We start from the raw sequence: 27,854 nt of genomic DNA on the forward strand, positions 1-27,854 counted from the left end.
CAATTAACCTGCCAGCATGTCTTTGGACAGTGGGAGGCAACCAGAGCAGCGGGAGGAAACCCACATGAACGCAGTGAGAACAGACAAGCTCCACACAGGGATTCAGCCCAGGGCCCCGTGCTGTGAGGCAGCAGTGCTGACCACTGCCCCACTCCACCGCCTGTGGGTCACACATACAGGATAAAATGTCAGGCAAGGTCATATTAAAATTAAACAGTCTGAAGCTCTTTAAAACTGAAGGGAAGTTGATATAATAATGATGTGATTTAAAAAAGCCATGTGCCTGTCTGTTTGTGACATTGTTAACGCTGCTACCCAAATTGTTTTCCACCTCATTAGTATCCAAAAAACAACAAGAAACATACCTGATATCGCATAGTGAAAGGGTCCAGTCACCAAGGTAGAACGCCAGGGTGTCTTTACTTTAGAGAGTCTGCGTCTGAACCTCCCTCCTGTCAGCATTGTCTTCCTTCATGGGCCAGCGGCCGCTGTGCGTGGATTCCACTGTGACTGGTATTACAAGTGCTTGTGTGAAGAGGAATCGCAGGCTGACCATCATGTCCTTGTGAAATAGTTGTTTCCATGTCTAAATGTGCTTGAGGTTTGGACTTTGCCTTGAGCTTTAGTGCCCAGAAAGTGACAAGAACCCCGGGCTGGTGAGGCTGCCTGGAGGCTTTGCTCCTGCACTGAGAGGCTGTTGTTCTGCCTGTGTCCTGCAGGGGGCAGACGAGTTCATGGGTCTCTGTGTGTGCCAGCCCGCCATGAGTAGCCCCCCCCGCTTGGCCTGGTACCCGGTGCAGCGGGGGGGCAAGACTGCTGGGGAGCTGCTGGCAGCGTTTGAGCTCATCCGCCGAGAGAAGGTGAGGGCAGATGCTTGCCGAGTAGACATTTAGCTTCAGACAGAAAGCATGTGACAGAAGTCATGCCCACCAGTAAATGTCATTAGTCCTGTTTTCCTGTTGAAAAGATGTAACACCATAGTCATTTAATCTATCAATTATGCTCATCATTTAATGGGATTAAATTAATTCTGTTCAGGTGGGTAACTGCGTCAGCATGCGTAGCCTGCAAAGGAACAAGTAGTAGGTTTATTCCAGGCTGAAAAGAGAAGAGAGAAAACACTATGTTTCGGCTGTGAAGCCTCACACCTGAAGAAGGCTCCACAGCCGAAATGTTGTGTTTTCTATCATCTCTTTTCAGCATTGAATAAACCGATTACTTGTTCCTTAAATTAATTCTATTTACAGTAGTTGTAAGATAATCAGAGATACCTGCTTGACTTTGATTTGCATGCCAAAGAATGTCATTTCTGGTAGTATGTCTGCTATATTGTAAATTTTGTTCATGACATTCATTATGGCCTGAAATGAGAATAACCTCTTTATATTTAAAGACCCATCTCTTCTGTTTTGGTATGGATTGTTTGGCCAAAAGGAAGAAAAATAGTGCTACAGTGTGTGCACATTTGAATTTTGCCCCTTTGGGAACTGGATTTCTTCTATTTTGAATGCTCTCAAGCTGTATTCAGTACCTGCAGCCTGCAGGCACGATCTCCCTGCCTCTTCTGTAAAAAAGCTGCTTGTTATATTTAAGGTAGCAGGGATAACTCGAGGTGGGCGGGCTGGTTGGAGATTTTGTCTTCGTTCATTTGTGGTGGAGGCAGATGGCCCTGTGCCTCCTAATTATTGGCACCACCACTGACAGTCCCAGTCCCAGCCTGCGCACTGCATCTACTGTTCAGCCGATATCTCAGGGGCCCTCTCTCGGATTTAAGATGACTCTGCTTTCACATGTGAAAAGCCTGCTTTCCCAGCAGTTAGAAGCTAATTTAATAATGGAGTATGAAGTCATTGCCTTCATTTGAGACTCATTAACTCCACTGTTTCTCTCTTTCCCACAGCCAGCGGTCCATCACATTCCCGGCCTGGAGGTTAGTCACGTTATAGGAGGGGCTGGCTCCCTTCCCTATGGATACCGCACTGCGCTCCTCAATCAACCAACCCTTGCAGGATAATTAGACACAACTCCTCAACGTCGGCAGACAAATCTGCTGTACCTGGATACAGCCAAATTGCTCAATCTGCCTATAAGTCTTCTGGATTCAAAATGCCAAACAGCCCTGCCAGAGTGGCCCCGTATCTATAACCCAGCTGCATACTGTTAGACCTGGCTAATCAATGGGAAACTTAATTAAACTGAGCACTTGCATGAGGACACAGCTTCCCACACACAATACCAAAGACATAAATCTACCTGGCCTGGCCAGCGCAGCTTTAATCAAGCTGTTGCTTCTCTGCCTGTGATGTACTGTCGACAGCAGCCCACCGAGTAGTGACCTTTGAAGTTCGCAGAAGCAGAATAATTGTATGGCCTCCTTTCCACAAGATTCCCAAAGACACGGTGGCGAAGGCAGCCCCATCTCTAATTTAAGGCCAGAAAAGGGTTCAGCATCACAGAATTGGTAAATGAATTGGGAGCAGATTTTGAACAGGAGGCCTGCCCTCGTACATACAGATGTGGGTGTTTGCAGTAAACTGCCAAGCCATATAGCACTTGCTGATTTAGCAGGATCTTAAAAAAGAAACAAAAGGAAACATTATGAGTTTTTTGGATCTATGAGGTAGTAGCAACCAGGAGAGCAAGGCCAGCCAAATTGCCTCCTCTCATTTGTATCCATTCTAATGTTTGTGACGTGCCAAACACAACATCCAGGAGTGACATGCTTGTCAGATGATCCTGCATTTGTGAAACTGATTTGCTCTCTTTGCGCATTTCGCCAGCAAGGGAATTAGGATTTTTTTGTTCGTAGTTAATGCTTGAATGGTTTCATAGAATAGCTTATTAAAAATGGCAGCAATTTTGCAACCTTGTGGCCTGATCTGGTCAGGTCACAGACGCTCTGCAAGGCAGGGCTCAGCCAGTACTGGGATTGGAGAGCTCCAAGGGAAACCACAACTGGTTCCCTTTCAGACAGAATTTCCAGACCAGCGCATGTGGTGACCGGGGACACTGAGCATAAGAGGTGCCATCCATAAGATGGGATATTAAACAGAATTCCTCATCACTTAGTCATGAAAGATGGCATTGTCGTGGTGGGGACTAGTGGTTAGGGACACAGATATGGGAGATTGTGTGCTCCACCCGTGAGCAAGATACTGCACTCAGATTGCTTCAGTTGCTCTGGACAAAGGCCTCAATCAAATTTATATGAGTAGTAATAGACGATAGATACAACAGTAAATTGGGGAAAATCAGAGTTCATGAGCCGAGGGCTGTTAGCTCCAGTGCCAGTAGTGGCAGTGCCAAGTCCACAGTGTTTCCCAACCTGGCCTTCCTCATGTTCCCTGTTATTCCATTGGCAAATCAGTTCCTCACGTCTTTCAGTAATGAACATTAAGTCATTTTGATTAGGCCCTTCCTTACAAGATTAACATATCCTTTATGTAAAACAAATTGATTTTCCAAATACTTAATGCAGTTGTTTAATGTAAGAAGAATTGCAATAAATTGCATGAGCTTTCTCATAGAAATGTATGAATGCTCTAAAATAATTTTTGGTTGTTCTGACTTTGCTTTTTATGTGTCCCTATTCTTCCTGCTTGAAATTCCAGGGAGAGCCAATTTCCACTCCAGCCCTGGATGAGGTGAGTCCTGCCTCAGGCTGTTGTGGGGTTTTTCACAGAAGCAGGCTGTGGTTTAAGGACAAACTGTTATGCAGGCTATGAGAGAGGGCACTTCAGTATCTACAACACTGTAGCAGTGAGAGTCAAGTAATGACCCTTAATTTGTCTTCTTGGCACTCTAAAAATACAAGATTAACTTTCCAAAAGGTGATAAATAAGGATTGATTAATCTGTTTATATATTGTGAATACATTTATAAAGCAAAGTGACAACTGGAATTGGAAGGAAAGATGGATGAATCTCCCTAAATTTAAAAAATAAACATATTGCAGAAAACTCCCAGGTTTGCATTTTTCAGGGTATTTTGCTTTGTACTGAAGTTGTATGAACAATCATTCCCTCTGCAAAAAAAAATCTTGCTAAGAAACTAAGGAAAATCAACAATGTATGTTTACAATAAAAAAAATCAATCAATCACTCTCCATAGCTTGTGTTGCATGTGCAATTAATCACATCTTGAGTTCAGTTTTGACTCATTTCTTAATGTTGTATTTTGCCAGGTAGAACAGTGGCTCACACACCATGTCAGCTCAATAGATATCCACTCTGGTCTCGCATGAGCAGAGGGGTTTTGGCCTTATAGACTCCTGGAATGGTCCAGTGTGTTTCATGTCCATTAAAGAGCTTCAGAATTCAGAGTACTCCAGGATCATAAATGATCATGGAATAATTATTTATCCATGAATAGCCATGTTCTTTTTTGCTCATGTTGGTTTATCCTAAATAAAATGTATCCTTAATAAACAGTTATTTCTATTAAATAACTGTTATATAATAGATAACAGTTATATCTATTGTAACAGTTGATATAAGACAACCCCAAACATAGCAGACATGTCAATAAGTTTAGAGGAATGAAAGTGTGCACAGCCGTGTAATGATAATGCTCTGTATATACATGCATTGACACTGGTCGGAGTGAATAGTGAGATAGTAATGTGCTCTCTGCTCTTCTCCCCCGCCTGTCTCTCTGGGGTCTGTGGCGCCTCACAGCTGGTTCTTCCAGGCTTCTTCTCTGGGAATCTGCAACAATGGGTACAGCACAGCAGCTCCTCAGCAGCTCCAGTGTGGGCAGGGGATCTGCCTCTGGATCAGATCAACAAGTCTTTAGCACGTCTCTGTAATGGGCTCATACTGACCCCCCCGTGTCCTCAGCCGTGCTGCATGTGCAGGGCCTCTGATACCAGATTAGTAGATAGTAGAAAGGATACAACGGACAGGAGGCCATGGAGCTTTTTGTATTGCCATTGACAAAATCAGAAGACTGGTTCAGAGTGAACAATAAAATATGAACCAGAGGAAAAGTGGAAACTGCTTGGAAGTAAGATGTAAGAAAATGGGGAGATTAAAAAGTTGTATAGAATGAAAATAATCTGGAACTGGCGACACTATTACTGGGTAATGAATTGGAGAGACCTGCTGATGTTAAATGCACTTTTCATCTGATCCAGTGCAGTGTCTGCTCTCTGCTTATGGATATAACAAAGACACTGCTTATGGTACTGTGGCTTCTCATTTTACAGGAACTGTGTAATTAAATGCAGTGTCAAAATGGCACCTTAAGCAGTCACATACAAATACTGATGAACCTCAAATTCTTTAAACCTAAGCAATCGGCACACTGTAATGCCATGCTTCTAATTCACTGACATCATGAAGCTTTGCAACAGCAGGAATGGTAGAATTCATTTCATACATTCTTTCAGCCCAGCTCCTGCAAAGTTCAGCTCTCCCACACAACTGCACAGCCACAGAGCGCAGGGCACTGTCTCTGTTGTACAGCGGTTCTTTTCACCACAGTGTGACTCGTCTTTTACTCTCTCATGCTCACCGATCCCTGTCTGCTCTGCTCGCATTGACCCTGCTGGTTTGCTGTTTGTAAATATCTGGAAATGAAATTGATCTTTTCAACACCGATATGATTGGTAGACAACCATGCATGCTGTCTTCCCTGTGTCTCTACATGTTTTTTTTGCAGTGTTACTGGTTTTTATTAGCCGCTCATAAGTAAATCATTTGTCAGCATTGTCAAAATTAGATGTGATGCAATTTGTGTGAAATATGCCATCTTTAATACTTTTAATAACTTTCTGACTTGAAAAAGTTATACATCTAGTGTTAAGTCTAATTTTAATTCCAAAAGCAATCTAGTTCTTAAACAATTATATAGAATTATTTTTGTTCTTTTGACAGCATGTCTGTTAGTTACTTGCGTCCTCATGTTTGTGCAGGGTATTTAATCTTCATGGCTTCGTGAAGTTGTCATTCTTCGCATATTTGTACCCATCTGTTTATTACCAACAAAATTAATACAACACCTGGCTTATTTATCTTGAGATATTGTGCTTTGCTGTAAGAATCCTGTTCTTGTTTTGTATTTACGTGTCTACTTCAGACTGGTGTGCTATTCTTCTTATTGTTATTGGTACAGTTGACATTAGGGGCTGGATATGAACAATCCCAGCACACCCTGAAGCAGCCACTCGCTCTGCAGGTCATAGGTTCAGCAGCAATGTCTGGCTTCCGTCACAGAGCCATGCAATGGCAAAATCTTATGTTTGTGACAACGTGCTGACATAGCATTAGATTTCTTGTAATTTCATAAAGCACAGCAACAATCTTTAATTAGTAATTATTTACCTATATTTGCAAAGCACATTTCATCTAAAAGCATCCTTAAGAGCTTCAGGTACAGAGGGGCGATCCACCTCATCCACGCTGAAGTGCAGCTTCTGCTCGCTGATACACAGCACAGCAGATCACAGCAGATCACAGCAGATCGGCTCCACCCATCGAATAACGGAATTCACACATATTCTTCCTCAGACGTTCGTCCCCATGTAGCAGAATGAATGAAATGACACAAGCTTCTTGTTTTTCTTTCTGTGCATTATTACATACATATTACAATCTGCACTTGTAGTCCTGTAGTCCTGTGCAGCGAGCTGGCAGAGGTCCTGGGGTTCGGAGGGTGAGGATCACCTCAGTGTTTTAACTGTCTCTGTTCTGACCCCAGCCTGCAGACACAGACCTGCCCTATCCTCCACCACAGCGAGAGCCCAACATCTACATGGTCCCGCAGGGCATCAAGCCGGTGCTGCAAAGAACTGCCATCGAGGCAAGTACTGCCCTCCCCCCCTGTTCCTCCTGGCACTTTGCCCACGGCTGGCGCGGCTCAACTTCAGCTCCATCTCCTCAGCACCCCATTCCTCTCCCTGAGCTTTTCCCCACGGTGTCTGTCACTCAATTCTCCATTCGGCTCCGGACCTATTCTGAGTGCTGGCAGAGGGTGCAGGCCCTTACCAATCATGGCCTCCTAATAATCCCCATCTATGAACTGGCTTCATCACCCTGGCTCCCTTCTGAGAGCTGATGTGTGGTGAGTGTACTGGTGCACTATGGCTGCCATCGCATCATCCAGGTGGGTGCTGCACAATTGTGGTGGTGGAGGGGACTCCCCATTACCTGTAAAGCGCTTTGAGTGGAGTGTCCAGAAAAGTGCTATATAAGTGTAAGCAATTATTATTATTATTATTATTATTAATTTTCCTCCATGGCCTCCCTGCACCTGGGCCGTGGGAGATTGCAGGCTTCGCTGCACGTGTGGCTCGACTGTGATGCCCCTGTGGTTCCCTGTGGCCTGCAGGTCCTGGCCTGGGGTGTGAGGAACCTGAAGAGCTACCAGCTGGCCAGTGTGACCTCCCCAAGCCTGCAGGTGGAGTGCGGGGGCCAGATGGTGCAGTCGTGCGTCATCCGCAGCGTCAAGAAAAAGCCCAACTTCGACATCAATGTCCTCTTCATGGAGGTGGTGAGTATCCTCTCTGCCTCCTGCCCTCGACAGACAAAAACTGAGAGCTTCTCAGTAGAAGCTTTTAATTTGCTGGAGTTCAGGTTTGGCTCAGATGGTGTTGGTTTGGAGATCCGAGATCTGATGTGAGCTGCCCTCTGTCCAGAGAATCCCAGGAGCAAAATCAGAGCTCCTAGTGGGTCACCATCTTCTCTCCTCAAAGCACAACTCAGTTACCTAATATTAAGGTTGTCCACACCATCTCCTGCAGAAACTGCATTATATAAAATAAAGGTTAGTGTGATGAAGATGTGATGAGGTGCTTAATGCACCTAGTGTCTCAGTATTTAAAATCCAAATGTGCATGTTTGAATTATTTTTAGATCCTCTTTTTAATACAAGCCTGAGAAATATTTTGAGTAAGGGGCTCCAAAGTGAAAGTGAGTTGATTCCGTAAAAGAAATAACATCCATTTGCTAGTTCATGGAGCACTCTTCTCATAATGCATTTGAGTATGTTATGCCTGTCCTCTGTGTTTATGTTCATTTCACAAGGATTCACAATGATCTAGAAGAATGTTGTAGTGTTATAAATGGAAACACTTTGATTAAACCCTTTTCAGCACTCTAAAGTGTAAATATGTTTGATGCCAGTTGCTTTCTTGTGAGGAATTGAAATTCTGACATCTGAGATTTTGCGAAAACCGTTGAAAGTCATGGGATTTTAAGATAATTGATGATGTCCATAACTACCTGTAGGCAAAAGAGCATACAGGATTTGTGTTATGGATTATATTGGGATTCTTGATGGGGCTCAGTCTTTTTCCTTACCTTCTGATGAAAACAAAGCAGTTTTGACAAACCAAGATATCCTTGTAATGAATGAAAAGCAAAGGAGATGTAGTGCTTTGTCTTTTAAAGCAAGCGCTTTTGAGAGCGTTGAACTGTACCTCTTTAGCCTCTACTGCTGTGACTCCTACCACAGACCTGGTCTCCACTGCCCTCTCCCTGACCCTTACCCCCTCCGCTCCACTACAGCGCTTGCCCCGGGAGGAGCTGTACATGCCTCCCATCGTGCTGAAGGTGATTGACAACAGGCAGTTTGGCAGGAAGCCTGTAGTGGGGCAGTGCACCGTCCGGGCCCTGGAGGAGTACCGCTGCCACCCGGGCAGCCTGGAGAGGGACTCCTGCGAGGACCAGCAGGGTAGGTCTGAGGCCAGGGGCTGCAGTCCACACAGAGGCAGTCCTGACATTGATCAGTTTGCAGATGAGAGACATTCAAGGGCAAAAACGTTTGGCAGCAGACAAACGAGCAGCGGTACATGAGCAGTTTGCTGCAGGGGAACAAACATGTCCTATGAGTCACCCACACAGTAAGTCAGAATGTGCTTCATATATTCAGATGTATCCTTCCTATTCTTTCTGGCCAGAAAGTATTTCCTTTGCCACACACGGAGGTGAGTGAGCTATGAGCCACACTCAGAAGCAGATTCATGCCCTCGCAGTGTGAGGGGATCAGGGAACAGGCTCACTGTATTTGAGCAAAGGATTTTCTCTCCTTCCGTCCAGATGAGATCAGCATCTCGCCCCGCGACGAAGTCCTGATTGACATCGACGACAAAGAGCTGTTGATCCCAGGGCAGGTAAGAGCGCACTGCTCTGTGAACGGCGAGGGGGCAGTGAACCCAGCACCCAATAAAGCCGCATGGCTATGCTGTAATGTGCTAACATGTGCAGCTGTCAGAATGTTTGAGCTCCTCTGCGCAATCTCAGGCTAAGTGGAGAGCACAGAGAGTAGGTGGTGCAGTCACACATAGGGCCACAGAAAAAGAAGATCTCGGCATGCCGTCTGTAGATTCAAATAGTAATGATGATGATGAAATAATCATTGGAGTTGGAATCCCCATGTTCCAGACTTCCTTCAGATTCCAGAACTGTAAGAAAGGGCCTTTTTCTACCTGTGCTGTCTTCCAAAACCTCCTTTACTGTCAATCTCCCAAACTGGATTGAGCCCTTGTTGTTGAGACCCTTCAGCAGTTTGCATTATTGTATCTTTTCATGTTGTGAACTAAAAATGAAATCCACCATTCAAGCAAATCAATTCATATAATTAAATGACTAAATATTAGGGAGTCTATGGGAAAGAACAATCAAATCCTTCAAATCCCAGGTTCCTGTTTAACTGAAGGGTTTATTGTTGTGTTGTGTCTCTTGTCTCTTTTCACATGAATAGCGCAGATATAAAAGATGGATGAAGGCAGTGAGACGTGTAAGTAGATGTCTGTGTGACAGTACTTGGTGTTGTGTTGGGTGACACTGGAGGTGTTCTTCGTGTGGGCTTGGGGTCTCCTCAAAGAGGCATGGAGGTTTCTCTGTCCTGTCACTCTGTGGGTCGGTATCCTGTCTGGAGGTGATGTTTTAACTTTTCTGAGGTGATGGTGTTTTTAATTTACTCTGTCCAAGTTCAAATAAAAAGCAGGTTCCGGAAATTAGATTAATGTATCCTAATGGGATGTGTTTTGTGCTATTCGAAAGCTGTATTTTGGACTTATTTTCAGCTGCAGGGGAACAAACATGTCCTACAAGTCACCCGCACAGTAAGAAAGCCATATTTTTGATATAGTGCTGTTTCTTTTTGTGCTTTCACCTTTGTAAAATGACCTCAGAACATTTGTAGAAGAAGTTTGGCATACCAATGTCAGTCTGGACCTAAATATCATACCACTATCCAGCAAAATCCAAATATCATACACTGGAGGACGTGCATATCAGGTTACTGCCCATTGGAGAATGCGTGCCTGCCTGTAATCCACTCAGGATAATTAAGGACTCACACCCACATGACAGGAAGTGCTCTCATTTGATTATTATTATTGCTTTGGTTCCAGAATTCCAAACTCTGGATTATTTTTCTGGTGCGCTTAGCTGAATTGATGAAAAAAAAGAAGAAACCTCCAAAATTAATCTGATCCTATAATATCACTCGGTGTGGGCTGTTGCAGTCATTCTCAATGAAGAATATAGCATTTCAGATAAATTAGCATTCTTGTGTTGTGGAGGTCGGGAACTGTAATTGACAGCAAAGTGTTTTTGTTGTGGATAACAGTAAATGGAGCTGACCACGTCTAGTAATACTCTGCCATGGTCTGTGAGGGACAGTGATCTGGCCAGTTTCTCAGTATTTGAAGCATTGAATTGTGCTTGTTATGTAAAACCATTTACAGTCCTGTTCCCTTGGAGTTAAATTGGCCTACAAATACTGGAATTATTCCATAGTCTAAAAATACAACACAAAATGTGTGAATCTGCATTCTGTGCCATTCATTAACTTTGCTGACGCATCGCAGAATTTACAACTCCTTGAGTAGCAAGTTAATGCAGTTATGCCACTGGACAGAATTGGTGTCAAAGGGCATGTGGCAGGGTTTGTATGCAATTTCCTTTGGGAATTGTAGTTTACTGCAGTTAAGACATTTATACTGGCGTGATTTATTTTGGAATTAAAAAAAAAATCCCTGGATGAGGTCATGTGACTTGACAGAGCAATGGCACAATAGAATTCTTCTAGTCCCTTACACCACTCTTCCATGGAAGAACAGCATCATATTTCACTATTTGTCCAGTTTCCTTTTTCTAATTGTGTGAAGTACATTCCAGAATGTTGAAATTCTGGGCGGACAGGTCCCTGTTACACACCAGTAAGGGCAAAACAGGAAAACCTTACAGAAATCATCGAAGCCTGGGATCTCATATGGATTTATGACTTCAGTCAGGAAACAAAATGCAAACTGTAGCCTCTGCAGAAGGGTCGGGACTGCTTTGTCAGATGACAAAGATGCTAGTGTTTGAGAAAAATACTGTCTCTAGTTGCGAGTGGGACTAAAGGAGGAGGCCAAAATTGCTCAGCTCACCAGTGTCTCCCCATTTTATACCTGGTCTTGCAAACAGGTCTATCAGGGCCGTGCAAGCTTCACTGCATCTATAGCAGCGTAACCACAGTAACTGAAGACAACACATCTCTTGTGCTACATAGACCACGAGGATTTTGAAGGGATCCAAAAAGGGCAACCCATTTATCGTCAGATCAGACAGTTCAGACTGTGCGCAGATTTGAGCACCTTTACTGCAAATTAAGCAGAAGTTGTCCTGGGAGCCACTCAGACCAGCCCGTACACAGGGTCTGGGTCCGTACACAGTATTCCTGCTCCATCTGAACATAATCCACAGATCCGATGTCTATTTATAATACCACCCCCCTCACAGCACCCTCAGAACTGACAGCAGGGAAATTGGGCAGAGGCAGTGCAATGCCAAGAGAAGGGTTTGCCCTGCCTTTCAACATGATGTTGATTAAGAATTTTAAATATATATAATTCATTTTTTTAAAAGAAAATTAGCATCTTCAAATTTCTGTTACACCCACCCAATTTTAGTTTCACCAGTTGCTTGTTTGTTCGTCGGCTCGCAGCTAGAGTGCTGTCCACTCCCCAAGCCCGCACCACACCCCAGGCCAGCCTGAGGAGCTGTGGACTGGCTCCTTCCCTTGCCCAGCGCTGAGCCCCTTGAAAAGGAGACACAGCGCCGTACTGACAGTGCAGGACTGGCTGGAGGAGGCCACAGGGTTCATGTCATTCTGTCGCTGAAAGCCCAGTGAGCCATGGCTGATTAACCCCAGCCTCGGACCCACAACCACAGAGCTCAGCCTGTGTTTGGGCAAGCACCTTGACTAGCTTAGACATTCAAAGGTCCCGTGCATGACCTCCATATTCATTTTCGTTGCAATTTACAATCTTAACAAGATTTTAAGGCAGGTGGAGGGAGACAATAATGGGTGCACCATTACCTTTGCAAATCCATATCACTTTCAGAAAAAAGAATATTTTTACTTGCAATTTTTTGCTTTCCTATACTGCCCCTATTTTGTAAGGACCTGTCTAAGAGCGCAGAGTATCAGCACACAGACACCAGATATCTGAAGTGTGACATACTCAGGTGTTGCTTTCAGGCAGTGGAAATTAGACTTTGGTCCTGATGTTATGCATTTTATTATTGTAAGGTGCAACAGGATCTGAAATGAAATGACACTTTCACATCATTATCTTTTAGCATTGTGTGCACCCATGTAGAGTTTATTGCTTTCCATTATGGGCAGACAGGAGACACACATTCACAGTTTTCAGGAGTTACAATTACAGCACATCAGTGTACACTGTTGTGTTTCTCTTTGGTCCTCCCCTTTCTGCAGCGTGTTTGTGGAGTGCCCTGGGACACAGACTTGCCAGCACATACTGTATGCAACATGGGGGTTCAGGTGGGAGTGGGGACAAATGGATATCAGCTGGGACGCTATTAGGAATAATACAAATTGTACTGATTAGCAGATAAAATTTCTCCCAATCCCTTGTACATACTCTGGTCCTACTGCAATGTTGGTGGCTCCTGGTTTTGGGAAGGTGCCACCATGTTCTGAGCTTGGACTACTCTCCTTTAGTCTTGAATGGTGAGTCTTGATCTCTCCGCGCAGCAGAAACACATCTGGATGGCTGGTCTTACAGAGGCTAAAAAGACTACTGCACAATAATGGTGGGGCCCACCTACCCTTCCCTGAAAAAGATGGTCCCTTTCCTTGGAGTTCTAGAAATACTGGAATGGAGTCTTCCCTGTAGCCTGGGTGGGGACTGGAGATGCACCGCAGAATGTGTTTCCAGTGTGTTTGTTCACAGTCATCCATCTGGCACAGCGGGCGCGAGGCGGGGAACATCCTGGACAGGATGCCAGACTATCACAGGGCAGACACACACCCTCACACCAGGGCCGGTTTCCCAGAAACCAGTGAACCTAACAGTGTGTTTTTGGACTGTGAAAGGAAACCAGAGCAGCTGAGAAAACCCACGCAAACAAGAGAAGGCATACAAACTCCATGCATACAGCACCCTAGGAATTGAACCCAGGGCCCCAGCTCTGTAAGGCAGTTGTGCATCACCATGCTGCCCTGTCTGCAGTTCTGCCCATCTAAAATACATCAATTTTCTAAAATAGAATTGGTGTCTGGTCTGTTAAAACTGTGTTTTCCAGGAGCACCCTCCCTCCTTTAACCTTGATCTTTAACCTGTGTTTTATTTACCTGGGGCTGGATCCAGAATTCTTTTCAGCCCCTCTCACTCGACCGCTGGCTGGAGACAAGGTCCTGATTTTAATGTTCATTACAAGGCAGCTCTTCTGCAGCGACAGCCCACTGGAGTTTACTTCGGTTCATGTAGCAAGGGGCTGATGACGCAGTGGCACAGTCTATTCAATAGCGTTGCCTGTGAAAGCCATGTTGCTGTCAAGCCTTCAGTAATGACTGCCTAATCCCATTGTAAAGTATTCGATTCTCTGTTGCTGTCTCCAAGCCAGTAATTTATTGAATGTTTTTTTTCCAGTGCAGTGCAGCTCTAAGTTTTATTTATTTATGGAGATTTTTGACTTGGAGACGTCCATAAAAATGTGGGCCTCCTCTCTCCCTGGCTCCCAGAGGCAGAGGCGGCAGTATTAGCGCTGCAAAAACATTCTCATCCCTTGACCCGCCCGCCGCGGACCCACTCTGCTTCTAATGAAAGACAGTTGCTCCGTGGTTCTGGTAGATCAACTGTCGCTGCAGTAGCTCTGTAGGCAGGACTTTACTGCACAGGGCTGCGTACAGCACAGCTTGGACTGTACAGTCCGAGTATTACTTTAATCATCTGTAGATATGGTTGAGCTACTACGTTCATGTGGAGATGGCAAGTGTACTCAACAGAGCACTGTTCATACAGATATTCCTCCCACTTCTGCTCTTCCTACCAGAATTCTTCAGTAAACATGTTTGAGACAAATGAGTCTAAATATTAAAGAGAAGTCTAATCATATTTTATTTTGTTTAATTCATCTGCATTTTCCTTCAAATCATAGCAATATCCTGTTATAAGAGTGGTGCGAATCTGAAGGCGTACATTGTGATAGGGAACACTATACTTCTCTTTGGTAAATGAACTATTTGCATTATTTCCAAAGCTCCAGATGTCTCAAATTTATATCAAAATCATATGAATTAAATGTTTATTTGTGGTGAGCTCCATTCAGCCTCATGCGTCGTCTTAAAATGAATCTTAATTTATAACACCATCTTAAGTGTTATAAACTGGCATTAAGAGCTGCTCTGAGCAAAGACTTTCTGACAGGCTGGCATTATTTCAGCAGATGTGATCCCACAGCACTGGAACACTCTTTTAGAGAATGTCTTTGACATGCGGCATTCATGGCGAATCGTGTAGGCTTGTTTTACCACGAATTAAGTTACTGCTCCATTTATCTCCCATATGCTTAAATACATTACTTTGCTGTGCAGTGTCTTTGATGGCATCCTGTGTCTTTTGAATGGCTATATAATTTTAGAACGTATCTGTTTTGATTTCAAGGTGCCTTAGAGACAGAAGGTTAACAGAGTGGATAGCAGAGGACTGTCAGTGCATTTAGGGTTTGCATAGTGTCTCTCAGGGCAGGAGCTGAGAAAAAGAATGGCATCCCTCCTGGTTTTATAAATCTTCTGATCCAGTGCAGTAACCAAGGTTCAAATCTTTGGTGAGAAACTGCTGTTGTCCGCTTGAGCAAGGTACTTCGCTCAGAGCGATTCAGCAAAGCCCTCTGCCATATAAATGGGTGCAAATAAATATAAATAAATAAACACACCTGGGCTCTCAAATATTGTAAGTAGAAGATGGTTCAGTCTGAATTACTAAGTTGATAAGGTTTAAATTAAATTAAAACTAAAAGCTTATTTATTTTAGTTGTTTGTATTTTCTGTGGATTTGGTGATGATGTGTGGAAGAGCAACCCAGAGATGTAGGTTAAGGAAGACATTCTTCTTCAGAACAGTGCAGTAAATTTAGCATGGTGGGGTGAAAAAAAAGTTTTAAATACAGTCCTTGGCAAAGGAGGTGCTGTGTGAACCGGCTGTGTGAACTGGTTTGGATCCCATGGAAGACAGGAGTCTGCTAATTCCCTGCCATAGCTACAGCGAAAAATAATAAGAGTAAAAATAATAAATAAAAATAATAAAAAAAAATTCTGGGATTATGGAAATAGGCAGATTTATACATCTAAAAAATCATTTGAATTTTGCAGCTGTAACCTTTCAGCCTTTTCTTGTTTAGTCACTTTATAAAAATAATAAATTAAGGAAGAGTTGTCTACTCTGTTGCTGTAGCAACGACCACATAAACGTGGCTTGTGTCACTGTATACTCTGTGTTTATTTACATTTTTGACCCTTCCATTTTTTACTTGAAATGGCTGGTTCTTTAAATGAAACAAAAAATTAATCTTTTTAAAATTTTAAATTTAATTACCTACGCAGGTAATTGCCCAATTTCATTTTGTACCCTTGCTGTTGTTGTAAACAAATTTGTGAACTTGTAGCTCACAATATCAAGAAACAGACATTCTTGTGTGCTTTATATAATTAAAACAACAAATAAGTTTATACAACTCTCACCTGCCATATAATGACAGTGGAAAACTGTTTGCCTGTGAACTTTGATGTTAATATTTGAGATCCACGCTGAAGAATCTGTCTTCTTCTATAAGAGGAATAAACCAGATTCACTGATGGTCTTTAATGTTTGTCAGTTTTGAAATGACCTATAATTATATTTAAAATGAATAATAATTCATTACATTTGTATACTGCTTTTTATTCCAAATAATCACAGAGCACTTTACACATTTAGGAAGGTTCACAATTCTTCCCCTACTGAAGTGCAGCCCCACCAGGGAGACACACAGCAGCCATTCTTCACCAGTAGCCCCACCTGAGAGACACACAGCGGCCATTCTGCACTGCACAGTTCAAAATTGAGTAGTTTATCAGCTGAAATAAGAGAAATGGCAAGGGTCAAATTATTTAAACCTAGAGTGTAATTATTAAAAACAGAGCAGAAATATTTATCCTGCTATTCTGAATATGTGCAAACTTTAACAATTGTGTACATCACACTGCAACTAAATGTAGAGCTACAGTAAGTGTTCAGTTTAGCAATAACTTCTTATGTAATTATTTATTTATATTCCTTTGTCTGATTATCTTTTTGGAAATATTGGCAAGAATCTCAACACAATGGTATGTAGCTGCATAAATAAACAGCCGCAATCCACACGAAAAAGTCAAATATTTGGTTTTGTGGGTGGATCAGCAGGGATCCATCTTCTGAGTCCCGCTGAGAGCAATCCAAAAGGTTATCTTTCACTCTAGTGAACAATGACAGAAAAATGAAAATGAAAGCATGTGTTCTTGATGAATTAATGCGCTGATAAATGCCCCAGAATTTCCGACGTCTAAGATGTTTAAAATGTAACACAATATTTGGATATTCAAAATGTAGTACAATCTGTTACTCTAACTTAATGAGAGGTGCAGAAGTACAAGTTTACATAGTTCACATAATGTGATTTACATTCAGGGCCCTCACTGATGATTCAGGGTAACTCAAAACCAGCCGTGCTCCTCGGCCGGCTTCGTGAGTCTGCTGCAGTCTGGCTACACTTCGGCCTGTTCCAGTTCGCCTCATGCTTGCTATTAGGTTGCAGGAAATGGGAAACAAAAAGAGATTGTGAGCCAGTTGCTACTGTTTTGGGACTAAGCCTGGCCTGCCTGGTCAGAATCTTTTATGCATTTTTTCTTTACATCCTGAGATGAGCTCTACAGAAAACACAGCTTTAGTTTTTCCAGTGGCAGACAGAGGAAGGCTTTCTTGCAGCACCTGTAATTTATAGAGTAAAGCAGTAGTCCAAGCAGGGAACATGCTTGAACATATCACATAAGTCAGGAGCATATTCATGATGTGTTTCACTCCTGCTTACTACATGGATCATCGTGGTATCTGCTGAGAAACATTGAAGAATGCATCAGATACATACAGTATTGTAAAAACCGGGGAAGTTAATCAGTTTCTCCCTCTGCTTAAAGAAACCCCTTTCTCCTTAGTCTTCCTTAGCTGTTTATCTCAGTGAGAAGGTGAAAGAGTAAGCAGAGGTGTGCTTTAGACAGTAGAATATTTACTGCAGCAATATGCCTGCTAGGAACTTGCTCAAAGATATCACACTTGTGATCTGAACCTACAACTCTGTGGTCCAGAAGCCTTGAGAACTTCTCCATAGTGCTGCTTGTCCATCCGTGTTATCTTATACTGGCAAATGATGACATGCGACACACCTTCATGCACTCTAATAGCTTGTTACACACGTTCCTGTAAAGAAACAGTTAGTGTCCAAGTATACAGACATGCATCTTTGCAGTCTGTATAAGTGCAGCTCTCTGGAACTGTCTGTGTTGGTTTAAGCCACTAGAGGGCAGCTTAGAGACACTGGATGTCTGGTCCTGGAGAGCCAGCATCCAACAGGTTTTGTACTGTCGGTCAAATCATCAATTTTTAAGGATATGGAAGAATTTCATTTTGATCAGTTAAACAGATGATTTTCTAAAATAAGTGTTTTAAAAATCATTTAGGATTAACATCTAAGTACCTTTCAGTCCTCAAGGAGCAGAATTCTCTTAATTAGATTACTTGCTTATTCATACATATGTAGCTTGTTGGTGTTGCTAATCTTTAAAAACAGGTGAACTGTAAGACTTACTCAGCTGGGGCTCCGCAGGACCAGGGTTGGATACCCCTGCTTTACACAGAGTGAAAACATTCACACTAGGATGAATGAGAGAACCCCAGTGCAGCTGGTTTCATTGCGTTCCTCTATGAACAGGTAAAGGACACAGGAGAAGGTATCTAAAGAACAGACCTTGTCATTCGAGATATGTCTTGTGGGGAGACCAAATCTTTGGTTAGATTATTTGCAGAGTCCATGTGTTACTGATATACAGTTGTGCAGTGCTTATTATATGCTGAAAAGAGAAGAAAAGAAACACACTGTTTTGGCCATGGAGCCTTCTTCTTCTTTGACCCAAAGAAGGCCCCACAGCCAAAATGTTGTTTCTTTTCTTCTCTTTTCAGCTGGAATAAACCTTTACTCGTTCCTTTGCAGCCTACGCATGCTGACGCAGCTCCTAACCTGAACTAGTACAGTGCCTGCTCATTGACGGGAGGTTAGACTTGGGTTGAGGGTTTAGGTACTTCTGGAAAGTTTACTCTAAGCAGCTATAATTCCGCTGGGAAAGAGGTGGGCAAAGGAACCTTGTGAGGTTCGGACACAACGCGAAAGTGGACAGGCCTTTAAGCTATAATTAATAATAATTGCTAACACTTATAAAGTGCTTTTCTGGACACTCCACTCAAAGGGGGAGTGGAGTGGCTCTGTTGCTAAGGATCTGTGCCTGTGGCTGGAAGGTTGCTGGTTCAAATCCTGCAGCTGGCAGAGGAATCCTACTCTGTTGGGCCCCTGAGTAAGGCCCTTAACCCACATACAATGGCAGCCCTGTGCTCTGACCCTATGCTCTCTCTCTGTCTGTGTGTCTCATGGAGAGCAAGCTGGGGTATGCAAAAAGATAATTCCTTATGCAAGAAATTGTAAAGGGTTAATAAAGTGATGTTATTTTTATTATTATTAAAGCGCTTTACAGGTACTGTAAGCTACAACCATCTCACAGAGGGGCTCAGCTTCTGCTTCACGGTTTTCTTTAGTTCAGGGGGTTAAACAGGGGGACTGCCATATTATTGATGTGAAGATTTTCCTATGTGCAAAACAGCCATTCAAAGCACCAGTGTAGTCAGCACAGCTGGAGCTGCTTCTGAGGACTGAGCAAAAAAAGATGTTCTCCAGAGCATCGTTCAGGGCCGAGGCCTGAACCAGTGGAATGGGGATCTGCACTCAAAATATTGATTGACTAGCCCCAAGGAATGATCAGTGTGCACTAAGCTCTTCATATTTATAAACCCTAATTGTAAGTTTGAATCCTAATGCTCACTCCTTCATTATTTCTTCACAATCATGCAAAATCAGGTGGAAAATGTAAACTTCTAAAATGATCCCAGTTTCCAGACCCCTGGGGTACAGTAAAGGGAAGCCATCAAAGAGGCATTCAGCAGATATTCTGAGCCAGTTTGGTAAAAAAAACTGTTTCAAATATATTCAGGGTACTCTGGAATCCGTTTACTCCATGTTTCAAATGTTGAGAACACTAAAATAAACTTTGAGGTGCATTAACTGAAACCTAAAACACTGCCTTTCACTCTACAGCAGAAAAAAATGTAGTGTTTCCAAATACATAGCTTGGGAAGAACATCTGTACCTTAAAAAAAGAAATTAAAGACGCTTAAAGAGCCAACTGACTGCAGGCATTGGGCAGTGTGTTACATGGCACATAGCTACAGACAATTTCTTTAAGAAGGTTAGGTACTTGTCTTCCTGTAGTATTCCCTACTCAGTACATGTGAGTATTTTCTTCTCAAGCAGGTGAGTGATTTCCTGTTTCTTTATTGTGGAAGCACACCTGTGTCTTGTCTAGCCGCTCGTTGAGAGTCAGAGACATTTTCGGGCCTTCTGCAGAGTGTCACCACAGATCCTTAAAAGCTCATGCTATCAAGAGCTGTACAATATTTCCTTGTTTAAAGACAATCACAACAAAGGCCTGCTCCTAATTAGCCCCATTGCAGAGGCCTGTTTTTGAAGTCTGCATTATTGTATATATAATGCCCTGGCACAATGTGAAGGCTGGGGCTTTAAAGGGGAGCTCGCTCAGATGTGGTGTATCGTCATGGGCAGACTGCGATTCTGCCGGCCGCGCCTCTGTCACCACAGGCGCCACGAGATCTTCTTTGCGCTTTTCTCTGCCAGAGGTTTACTGGGAAAATTCGCAGAGGGGAAACATAAAAATTACAATAGCAATTATAATAATGATAATCTTAATGATGGATAAACGAGAAAAAGGGGCCGGGCGGTTGAGCTTGCGCCGCGCAGGCCGAGGGCAATGATGACCCTCATCTGGATCTGCACGTTTGCCGCCTGCTGACTTCGCCGCTGACGGACGTTCGTCCGCTTGCTCTGTCCCAACGCGCTCGCGAACCCAGACAGCTTGGCCGGGGCCCACATTTTAGCGCCAGTTTGACGTGAATAAACTGTAACTGTCAACGAGATTAGCAGGGGACGACTGCGCCAGCTCCTTGCTGGCTCCAGTACCATCACTCTGGTGTTTATTAGAAACCATCCAAACATGCCGCCTTCGCTTCAGCTCCAGGAGCCATTCCCATGTTCAGAATCGACCCTTCTCTGCACCATGTGAACCCTTGACCTCCCTCTACTGGACTGTCATCGTGGTTCCCAGGGTGGAATGCTGCTTGTCACTTACTAAGGATCAGTGCCATTCCCTTCAAAGTCCCCAATACCATGAGAGCTCACGTCCCATTTCAAAGCATGCATAGCGGCTGCACATCAGCGCGGATGATTGGGCTGTGTACACTGGGGGTTTGGGTTTTTCTGGAATGCGCTGGATGTCAAGAATTAAGGCGACAGTAATCTGTGGGATACAGGACAAACTGTGCAGCTTTGTCTGTCCCCAGTTTGAGTGAAGCAGTACATTCTTTTTTATCATTCTGATCCTACAGGTGGGGCAGATACTAAGTGAAAAGTTTATTCTAAATAGTTTCCATATATAAATGTAGAAAGACTTCTGTCCTTTGGCAGGTCTGTGGCTTTATCTTTGTGTTACCAGATGTACCGATGAGCAAAACGGCCTGGACTTTCCCTCTGTCCAGGTGTGCTCTTTAAGGAAACTCACTACTTCAAGATCTACTGTAAATGTGTGCCTGACTGAAAACCAGTCCAAAAGCTTCCAAAATTAAATGATGTTTTTTACAATCTTCCCACCAACCTTCATTCATTTTTGGTGAATTTTGCAGTTTCATTGAAGGTCTTCAAATATGTAAAATCTAATATAAGGTGGGGTTTTTAATAGCAAAATATTTTCCATCTTCTACATTTCTTGTTGCTTCAAAGGTTGCTTGTTCAAAATGACCCTGTCTCAGTCTCAGTGCCAGGGTGAGGGGAGTCTGAGAATGCCCTCACTGGCACAGCTTCAGGTCACACTGCCCACGGTCCAGCCGGGTTGCAGTCTGTCTCCCAGCTGTTTTGACGGGAGAATGCTCACCGCAGAATCCTTCCCTGTCTCAAAAGTTAAGAAAATACATTTTGTGCAGTAAAACAATTTGTTTTAATTCAATGTCTTTGGGCATTTGTCAGGTTTCTCTTTTTTTTAATCAGTGCTGACTTGATATTTTGTAAGAATTAAATACCAGAACAGGATAAAAGGATGTCAACCCAAATGCCATTTGCTCCCTTACTTTGCCAGGAGTTCTGCACAGTTAACCAGGGGTGCTGGAGGCATCTGTAGTACCGGCCCTTTATTTCCACAGTGACCACCACCTCTGTGCTTGATACGTGTTCACAAAGCCTGTGTGAGGTCTGGAGTTATATACGAATAAAACACAACTGATTGAAGATCTAGACACTGGGAGGTCTGTGGTTAGGTCCTATATATAGGTTTATGTTATGTCAGCCAGCTAAGAATCACATATGCAGTCTCAGGATCAGGATCCAAGTGTTTTACTGAATATAAAGGCAAGACGAATACTTCTTCCAGGCAGTGAGGTGTTAATGTAAATGTAGGCATCGGGATTTTAAAGAGGTGGACAAAACTGTTGAGTGCAGAGGCTAAAAATAAACTTCTGAGTCCAAAACCAAAGGAATTGGTCTTTTACTTTTATTCAGTGTAATTAAGAATTTAAACTTAGTTCTTGTAAATGTTACCGAAACCTAAGATGAGAGTCAAACATGATGTAATGTTAAGGTTTTAGACAAGATCCACCATGACCATGTTCTCGTTACTTGTAAATTTATCACATACACAAGATGGCAAAAGTGGTGCCCTCTAGCACTGGATGGTGATAGAGAATGATTCCAGTAATTAGATATTCTCTTTAGCCCTTTAGAGCAACTGTATCTGCTTCTGTGACCAAAAGCCTGACCTTTAACATTGCCTGCCTTTTGTCTCTTTCTGTGTCGAGAGCCCAGGTGACTGCACCTCATCTCTGCGTGTTCTGCTAGTGCAATATGTGTGCTCTCGACTTTTTGTACGTTTTATATTGTTGAGCCCTAACCAGCTAACCAAATCATTTTGATTTGTAGTTTGCAGACGGCACCAGCAGCTCAGCCATTATTAACCTCTCATCCTCTCGGTCCAGCCTTCATGTACGTATCTTTTTAACGATGTCTCCTCTTTCTCTCTGTTCATTCTTCCATCCTGACTGAAAGGTGCAGTCAATCACAATGCTAACTCAAGACTCGGACCAACCCTTTCAAATACTCCTCACAAAAATATGGCATTGAGGTTGTAACATTTCCATACAAGAGTGTTCACACTGGCAAGGAATTCTGGGGTAAAGACAAATTCAGATCCTATCAAGAGTGTAATACATTGTTGAAGCACAACTTTTGCAAAGGGATTGTCAGAGAGTTTTAGACATGTTTCTTCAACTGTGTTCGGAAGAATCCAGAGGGATCAAGAAATTTCATTCTATTTGTGGTACCGGTATAAACATCGACGAGTACAGAATATTGCAAGGAGGGAGCAGAAACACAAGATACACACATGAAATGGGAAACTCTAAACACGAAGACACTATCTGTAAAAAAAACTTTGGTGTTTATGTTCACTCATCATTTACCACTTCTACTATTGTGGGGAAGGGATAAAAAAGTAAACAGAATATTAGGATATCTAATTAGAAATGCTGAATTTGAAACTAGGGATAATATGTTAAATTTTTGTAATGTACTAGTATAGTTTAATTTATAATATTGTGTAAAATTCTGGTCACCTGGACCTGAAGGAATGTCCTACACTGAAAAAAACAACAGACCTAAACCTTTTTCATCTTGAACAGAGAAGACTGTGAAGGGACCTGATTTGAGTATTTAAAATCCAGAAAATAACTGACATTGTCAACCCAATACAGCAGTGAGACATGGAACAGAAGATAGAAGTACGTTATAACTGAAATCAGAAACACGATCTTACACAAAGGGGGTCTTTAAAGAACTGGCAGGATGAGATCCCAATCAAGTACAGTAACTACTGACTTCTGCTCTCATTTGTAACAATTGCTGAACTCTTGTAAGACGATAAAGTTAAGACAATAAGATCAGCCACTACTTTTATTAGACAGATGTGCTGAGAGGAGTTAGTAAGCATGCTCAGGAATGTATTTCCACAGTAAAACACCGGTGACGAAGAGTATTAATAGGTTACCATTATTATACTGTAGTGTTTATACTATAATGTACTGTACCAGATGTATAAGCATCATACAACAGGGGGAGCAGTAAGGATTCAAGTTTCTTCCTTTTTAAAATAAATTAATTATTTTCTTCCTTTCACCTTCTTATGCTGTGGAGGAGGCCCGGTCTGATTGCTAGTTATTGCCCTGGTCGTATCTTAACTGCCAGTTTCGGCACAGTAACATTAAAGCTTCGATTTCAAACAGTGAAACCAAATTTGCTTTCTTATTTGTATCTGAGCCCTATAAACCCTTCTTTTGTTACGGTTAGAATTACTTGCAGGTTCCATCTAGGGAACAGATGCATCTAATGCTGGTTCAGATTAAACATTGAAAAGGATAATTGAATCAAATATTTCACTTGGATGTATTCTAGCTCGAAGCAACAGTAAAACTTGTGTCTTTTTGTGTTTTTTAATGTTATTTTTCCTATTTTTTTAACTCAGATTTTGAGAGATAAAAGGCTGACCTTACAACAGTCAGTGCGTGCTTGGCCTGGCAGTTTATAATCCAGTTTTATAAGCTAGTTTTACGAAAGTGATTGCTGGTCTCAGTGACTTTCCTGAGTCTGAGATGACATTAAGCTCTTTTGATAATGGCTTGTTTATATCATGCTCCAAATGTAGCACTGAATTTGTCTCTTGAGCCAAGATCTGGAGGTTTTTCTTTCTGCAAACAAAGATATTTATTTTATTAGAAAATATTCAAACCAGATGATCAAACCCAAATTTCTTTCACCAAAGCCAAAGTAAATAAGGCTGTTAAAAGATTCCCGACTTATATCCCTAAGCCAGACGTCAGACAAAAAAGTGAAACGTGCATTTAATCAATTTTCCCCTAATTAAATTTCTGAGATTCAGACTTTACAAGAATCAGGGGATCCCAGTCCAGTCCTGCTCTTGCGGAGCATTGCGTAAAAAATGAGAACATTTCATCAGTTATGCACAAACTTAACAGAAGCATAATATATTGCCGCAAAAATGTGTTTTCAGATTTGGGGGTTGTTAACAAATATTATCTGTTTTGTTTTATTCATTGTCATCGCTATACAGTACTTTATTAGTAGTTGCTCCATATCCAGTTCCACGATTCCCCTAATGTGAATAGATTTTCTTAATAGATGATGAATTGGCAGTTAGGGGATCTATCCTGCTCTCCTGAGGACAGCACTAGCAGACAAAGCGGAGTAGCCATTTTACATTTAAAGACAGCCTTGCCCAAGACTTATCCTACAGTAGCACTCCCAGAATCAAGTGTCAAGTGTAGCTACAGTAGTTCAGGTGGGTAGCTGCGTCAGCATGCGTAGGCTGCAAAGGAACAAGTAATAGGTTTATTCCATGCTGAAAAAAAGAAGAAAGAGAACACAACGTTTCGGCCGTGGAGCCAAAGGAAGCCTGAAGAAGGCTCCACGGCCGAAACGTTGTGTTCTCTTTCTTCTTTTTTTCAGCATGGAATAAACCTATTACTTGTTCCTTTGTAGCTACAGTACAAGCCTCACGGAGCAATTCCTGTCCTTAATTTTCCTGCATTGCTTCATCCTGTACAGTACACGCTAAACCTAGCACGATATTAAAAACAGAGGACAGATATACTCTATTCTGTTTTTCAACTGGAGAGGGCACTGCAAAATGAAGAACGTTTATATTTCTACACCCTGGAACAATTACAGAGTTCAAAGTTTCTGATGCCATGAATTGTTTGTTTTCTTCCTGCGTTTGACCTTCATCTGTCCGCCTGTCGGTGCCCCTCTCCATTGGAGAGGTGCGTGTGATGAGCGTGCTCAGTGGGGAAGTTTATTACTGCTATCTCATGTCATCTCTAAATAAAAAGCAGCCCACGGAGGACTAGCTGGGTCATCCAAGTCAGTGGAAGCTTTTTGAAAACAAACAATAGAAAGAAATTTGTCCTGAGCCACATGCCTCTGCTATTAGAGCAATTTAGGGCCGACCAGCTGGCAGGGAAAGATCCTTCAGCGTTTCTAAACCTCTGCCTGGCATCGTTCTCTTCGCTGCCCTACCCTGCCCGGGCTCCTCAGTCAGATTCCTGCCATCACAGCTCAAAGCCTTCTGCTATTCCTTGGCATCGGGCAAGTGGTTAACAAGAGTTTGCAGTTAGTATTTCAGAGCTGGAGCACTCGTTGCCATTTTCCATGGGACACTTAAAAAGCATCTGACTTTTCCTTGGCATTTGAGGAGGCTTGCCGTTAACGAACAAAACGGCTTCTATTCAAGCCCATAGAGCAGAGGCTTGGAAAGCACTTAATTTGTGTGTGTTGGGGAGCAAGGGAAAGGGAGGCAACCCATAGTATTACAATTGGTATGCAGACATTTTTTTAAAGACAGACTTTGACACAGACACATGCAGTGGTTGAAATTCTTTGCATGTTTCTTTTCTAGATTTAACAATTTGGTTTTGAATGGCTCATCAAAGATGGCTAAAGTGCTGTTCCTATACGTGGCTGTGGTTAAGTGTTGTATTGGCTAATCTGTCCCTTGGTACTGATTAAAACCCCAACAATGTCTGTCTGTACCAATTTCCACATCAGAGTAGCTGGTTCAGTAAAGCCAAGCGCTCTTTGTATTTTGTATGTGGGCAATGCACTTCAGCTATTTACACAAATCTTTTTTTTTGCTATTTCATTTTCCAGCACCCTTGGGGCTTAATATTTTAGCCTGTAATATTGAGTTAGATGGCTAAATGCAGTTTGCCTGACTGTTCCTCTGGACTTTGGACCTGTGTTAAATTTGCTGCATGTAAGACAGTCCCATGGTTATAAAGTCTGGTAAATGTTGTTTTGACACCTGTCTTTCAGCACTTTATCTCACACCGGAGAACATTACAACGTTAGACTCCACTCCTTTTGCTGTATAGATACACCTTAACATGGCCTGTCAGTCCTTCACAATAGCTGTTATTCAGTCAAAACCTGTTTGTGTAGAAGAAAAGAAGGCTGAATTACTCCCACATGTTCACAGTTAGTAACAGATAGGATGAAAGTCCTGCTCCTAACTTTATGATTTGCCCATCAGTTTAACAACATGAGCACTTTGATTAGAACTAACAATAAATAGGAAAACAACAGTGATTTGTTGGTTTTGTCTGATATACAGTATAGCTCTTTGGAGGTTTTTTACAATTTGATGGTTGCAAAATTAGGATTTTGTTTTGCTGAGACGGACACGGTACTCAGTGGCCATATCATTTCCATTTCCTCTTTCAGGTTGTCTTCCCTGCTGCAAACTGCTTTAGATTCTGTTGGTGGTAATGTGAAATTGTCCAGACAACATTTCCTAGGGTCTCATCATTTGGTCTATATGATCTCCAGTCACCTCTTCTTGCCAGTGTGAACCGCTTTCTCTTGTTCCTGCCTCCTTCCCCTGGGCCTGAACTGCTACACATGTTCACCTACGGAGCTGGGGAAAGTTACTTTTAAAAGTAATCTATTGCAGGTACAAGCTATTAGTGTAATGTATTTCTTTAAAAAAAAAATAATACTTTGTTACTTTTAAGAAGTAGTGTGATACTTACTGTACATGGGAACTATACAGACTACATAAGTCAATGTTAGTGATGGCTTTTTTAAATTAATTTCCCCATGCCACTTGTTAATTTAAAAAAATAATCCCTTGCACGTGAAGCTTGTTACTGTAATCTATCACTTTTTAAAGGTAACTTTCCCCAACAATGGCCACTTATCCAGAAAACAGTAAATGTTTTTTTGTTTGGACTGTATATGTGTTACAATACAGTGAAACAAATGCATGTCAAGTCATGGGTGACAGCACATGTTCAAAGGAATTCAAAATTCAGAGGAACTTTTCCCTTTGTTGTGGCAAACGTGGTGAACACATTCTCCTGCTTTAGCCCAGAGCACATACATGATGAAAAATCTCTGTGGTACACGTAGTCCTTCAGGCCTTGAAGGACTGTGCTGGTGAGGATAATTAAAAACATGGATATTAAATTAATAATTTTGGAAAAGCACTTTAGAATGTTCAAATTATTTAATTCGCTTTTCTGTGCATAGTCTTTGGAAAGTTTGCATGTACAGTATCAGATTGCTCTGTCTGTTCAGTCTTAACCATCTT

The 27,854-nt window shown here is 42.4% G+C and overlaps 1 protein-coding gene across 13 annotated transcripts in view; it reads left to right on the plus strand.

Moving 5' to 3' along the window:
- The window catches only part of dysf (dysferlin, limb girdle muscular dystrophy 2B (autosomal recessive)), a 132,377-nt gene that overhangs the window by 82,952 nt on the left and 21,571 nt on the right, over positions 1-27,854 (plus strand). For 6 of the 13 annotated variants that reach the window (XM_069195277.1, XM_069194759.1, XM_069192059.1 and 3 more), the window contains 9 exons: positions 720-860; positions 1,901-1,930; positions 3,612-3,644; positions 4,677-4,718; positions 6,700-6,801; positions 7,330-7,491; positions 8,508-8,673; positions 9,039-9,112; positions 22,616-22,678. In XM_069195277.1, the coding sequence (XP_069051378.1) occupies positions 720-860; positions 1,901-1,930; positions 3,612-3,644; positions 4,677-4,718; positions 6,700-6,801; positions 7,330-7,491; positions 8,508-8,673; positions 9,039-9,112; positions 22,616-22,678 (813 nt within the window). Of the gene's footprint in view, positions 1-719; positions 861-1,900; positions 1,931-3,611; positions 3,645-4,676; positions 4,719-6,699; positions 6,802-7,329; positions 7,492-8,507; positions 8,674-9,038; positions 9,113-9,702; positions 9,739-22,615; positions 22,679-27,854 lie in introns of all 13 variants that reach the window. The other 7 variants (XM_069193991.1, XM_069195013.1, XM_069193046.1 and 4 more) reach the window with 3 other exon arrangements.

The sequence above is a fragment of the Lepisosteus oculatus genome, chromosome 1 (genome assembly GCF_040954835.1).
Source record: "Lepisosteus oculatus isolate fLepOcu1 chromosome 1, fLepOcu1.hap2, whole genome shotgun sequence".
Taxonomy (NCBI): domain Eukaryota; kingdom Metazoa; phylum Chordata; class Actinopteri; order Semionotiformes; family Lepisosteidae; genus Lepisosteus; species Lepisosteus oculatus.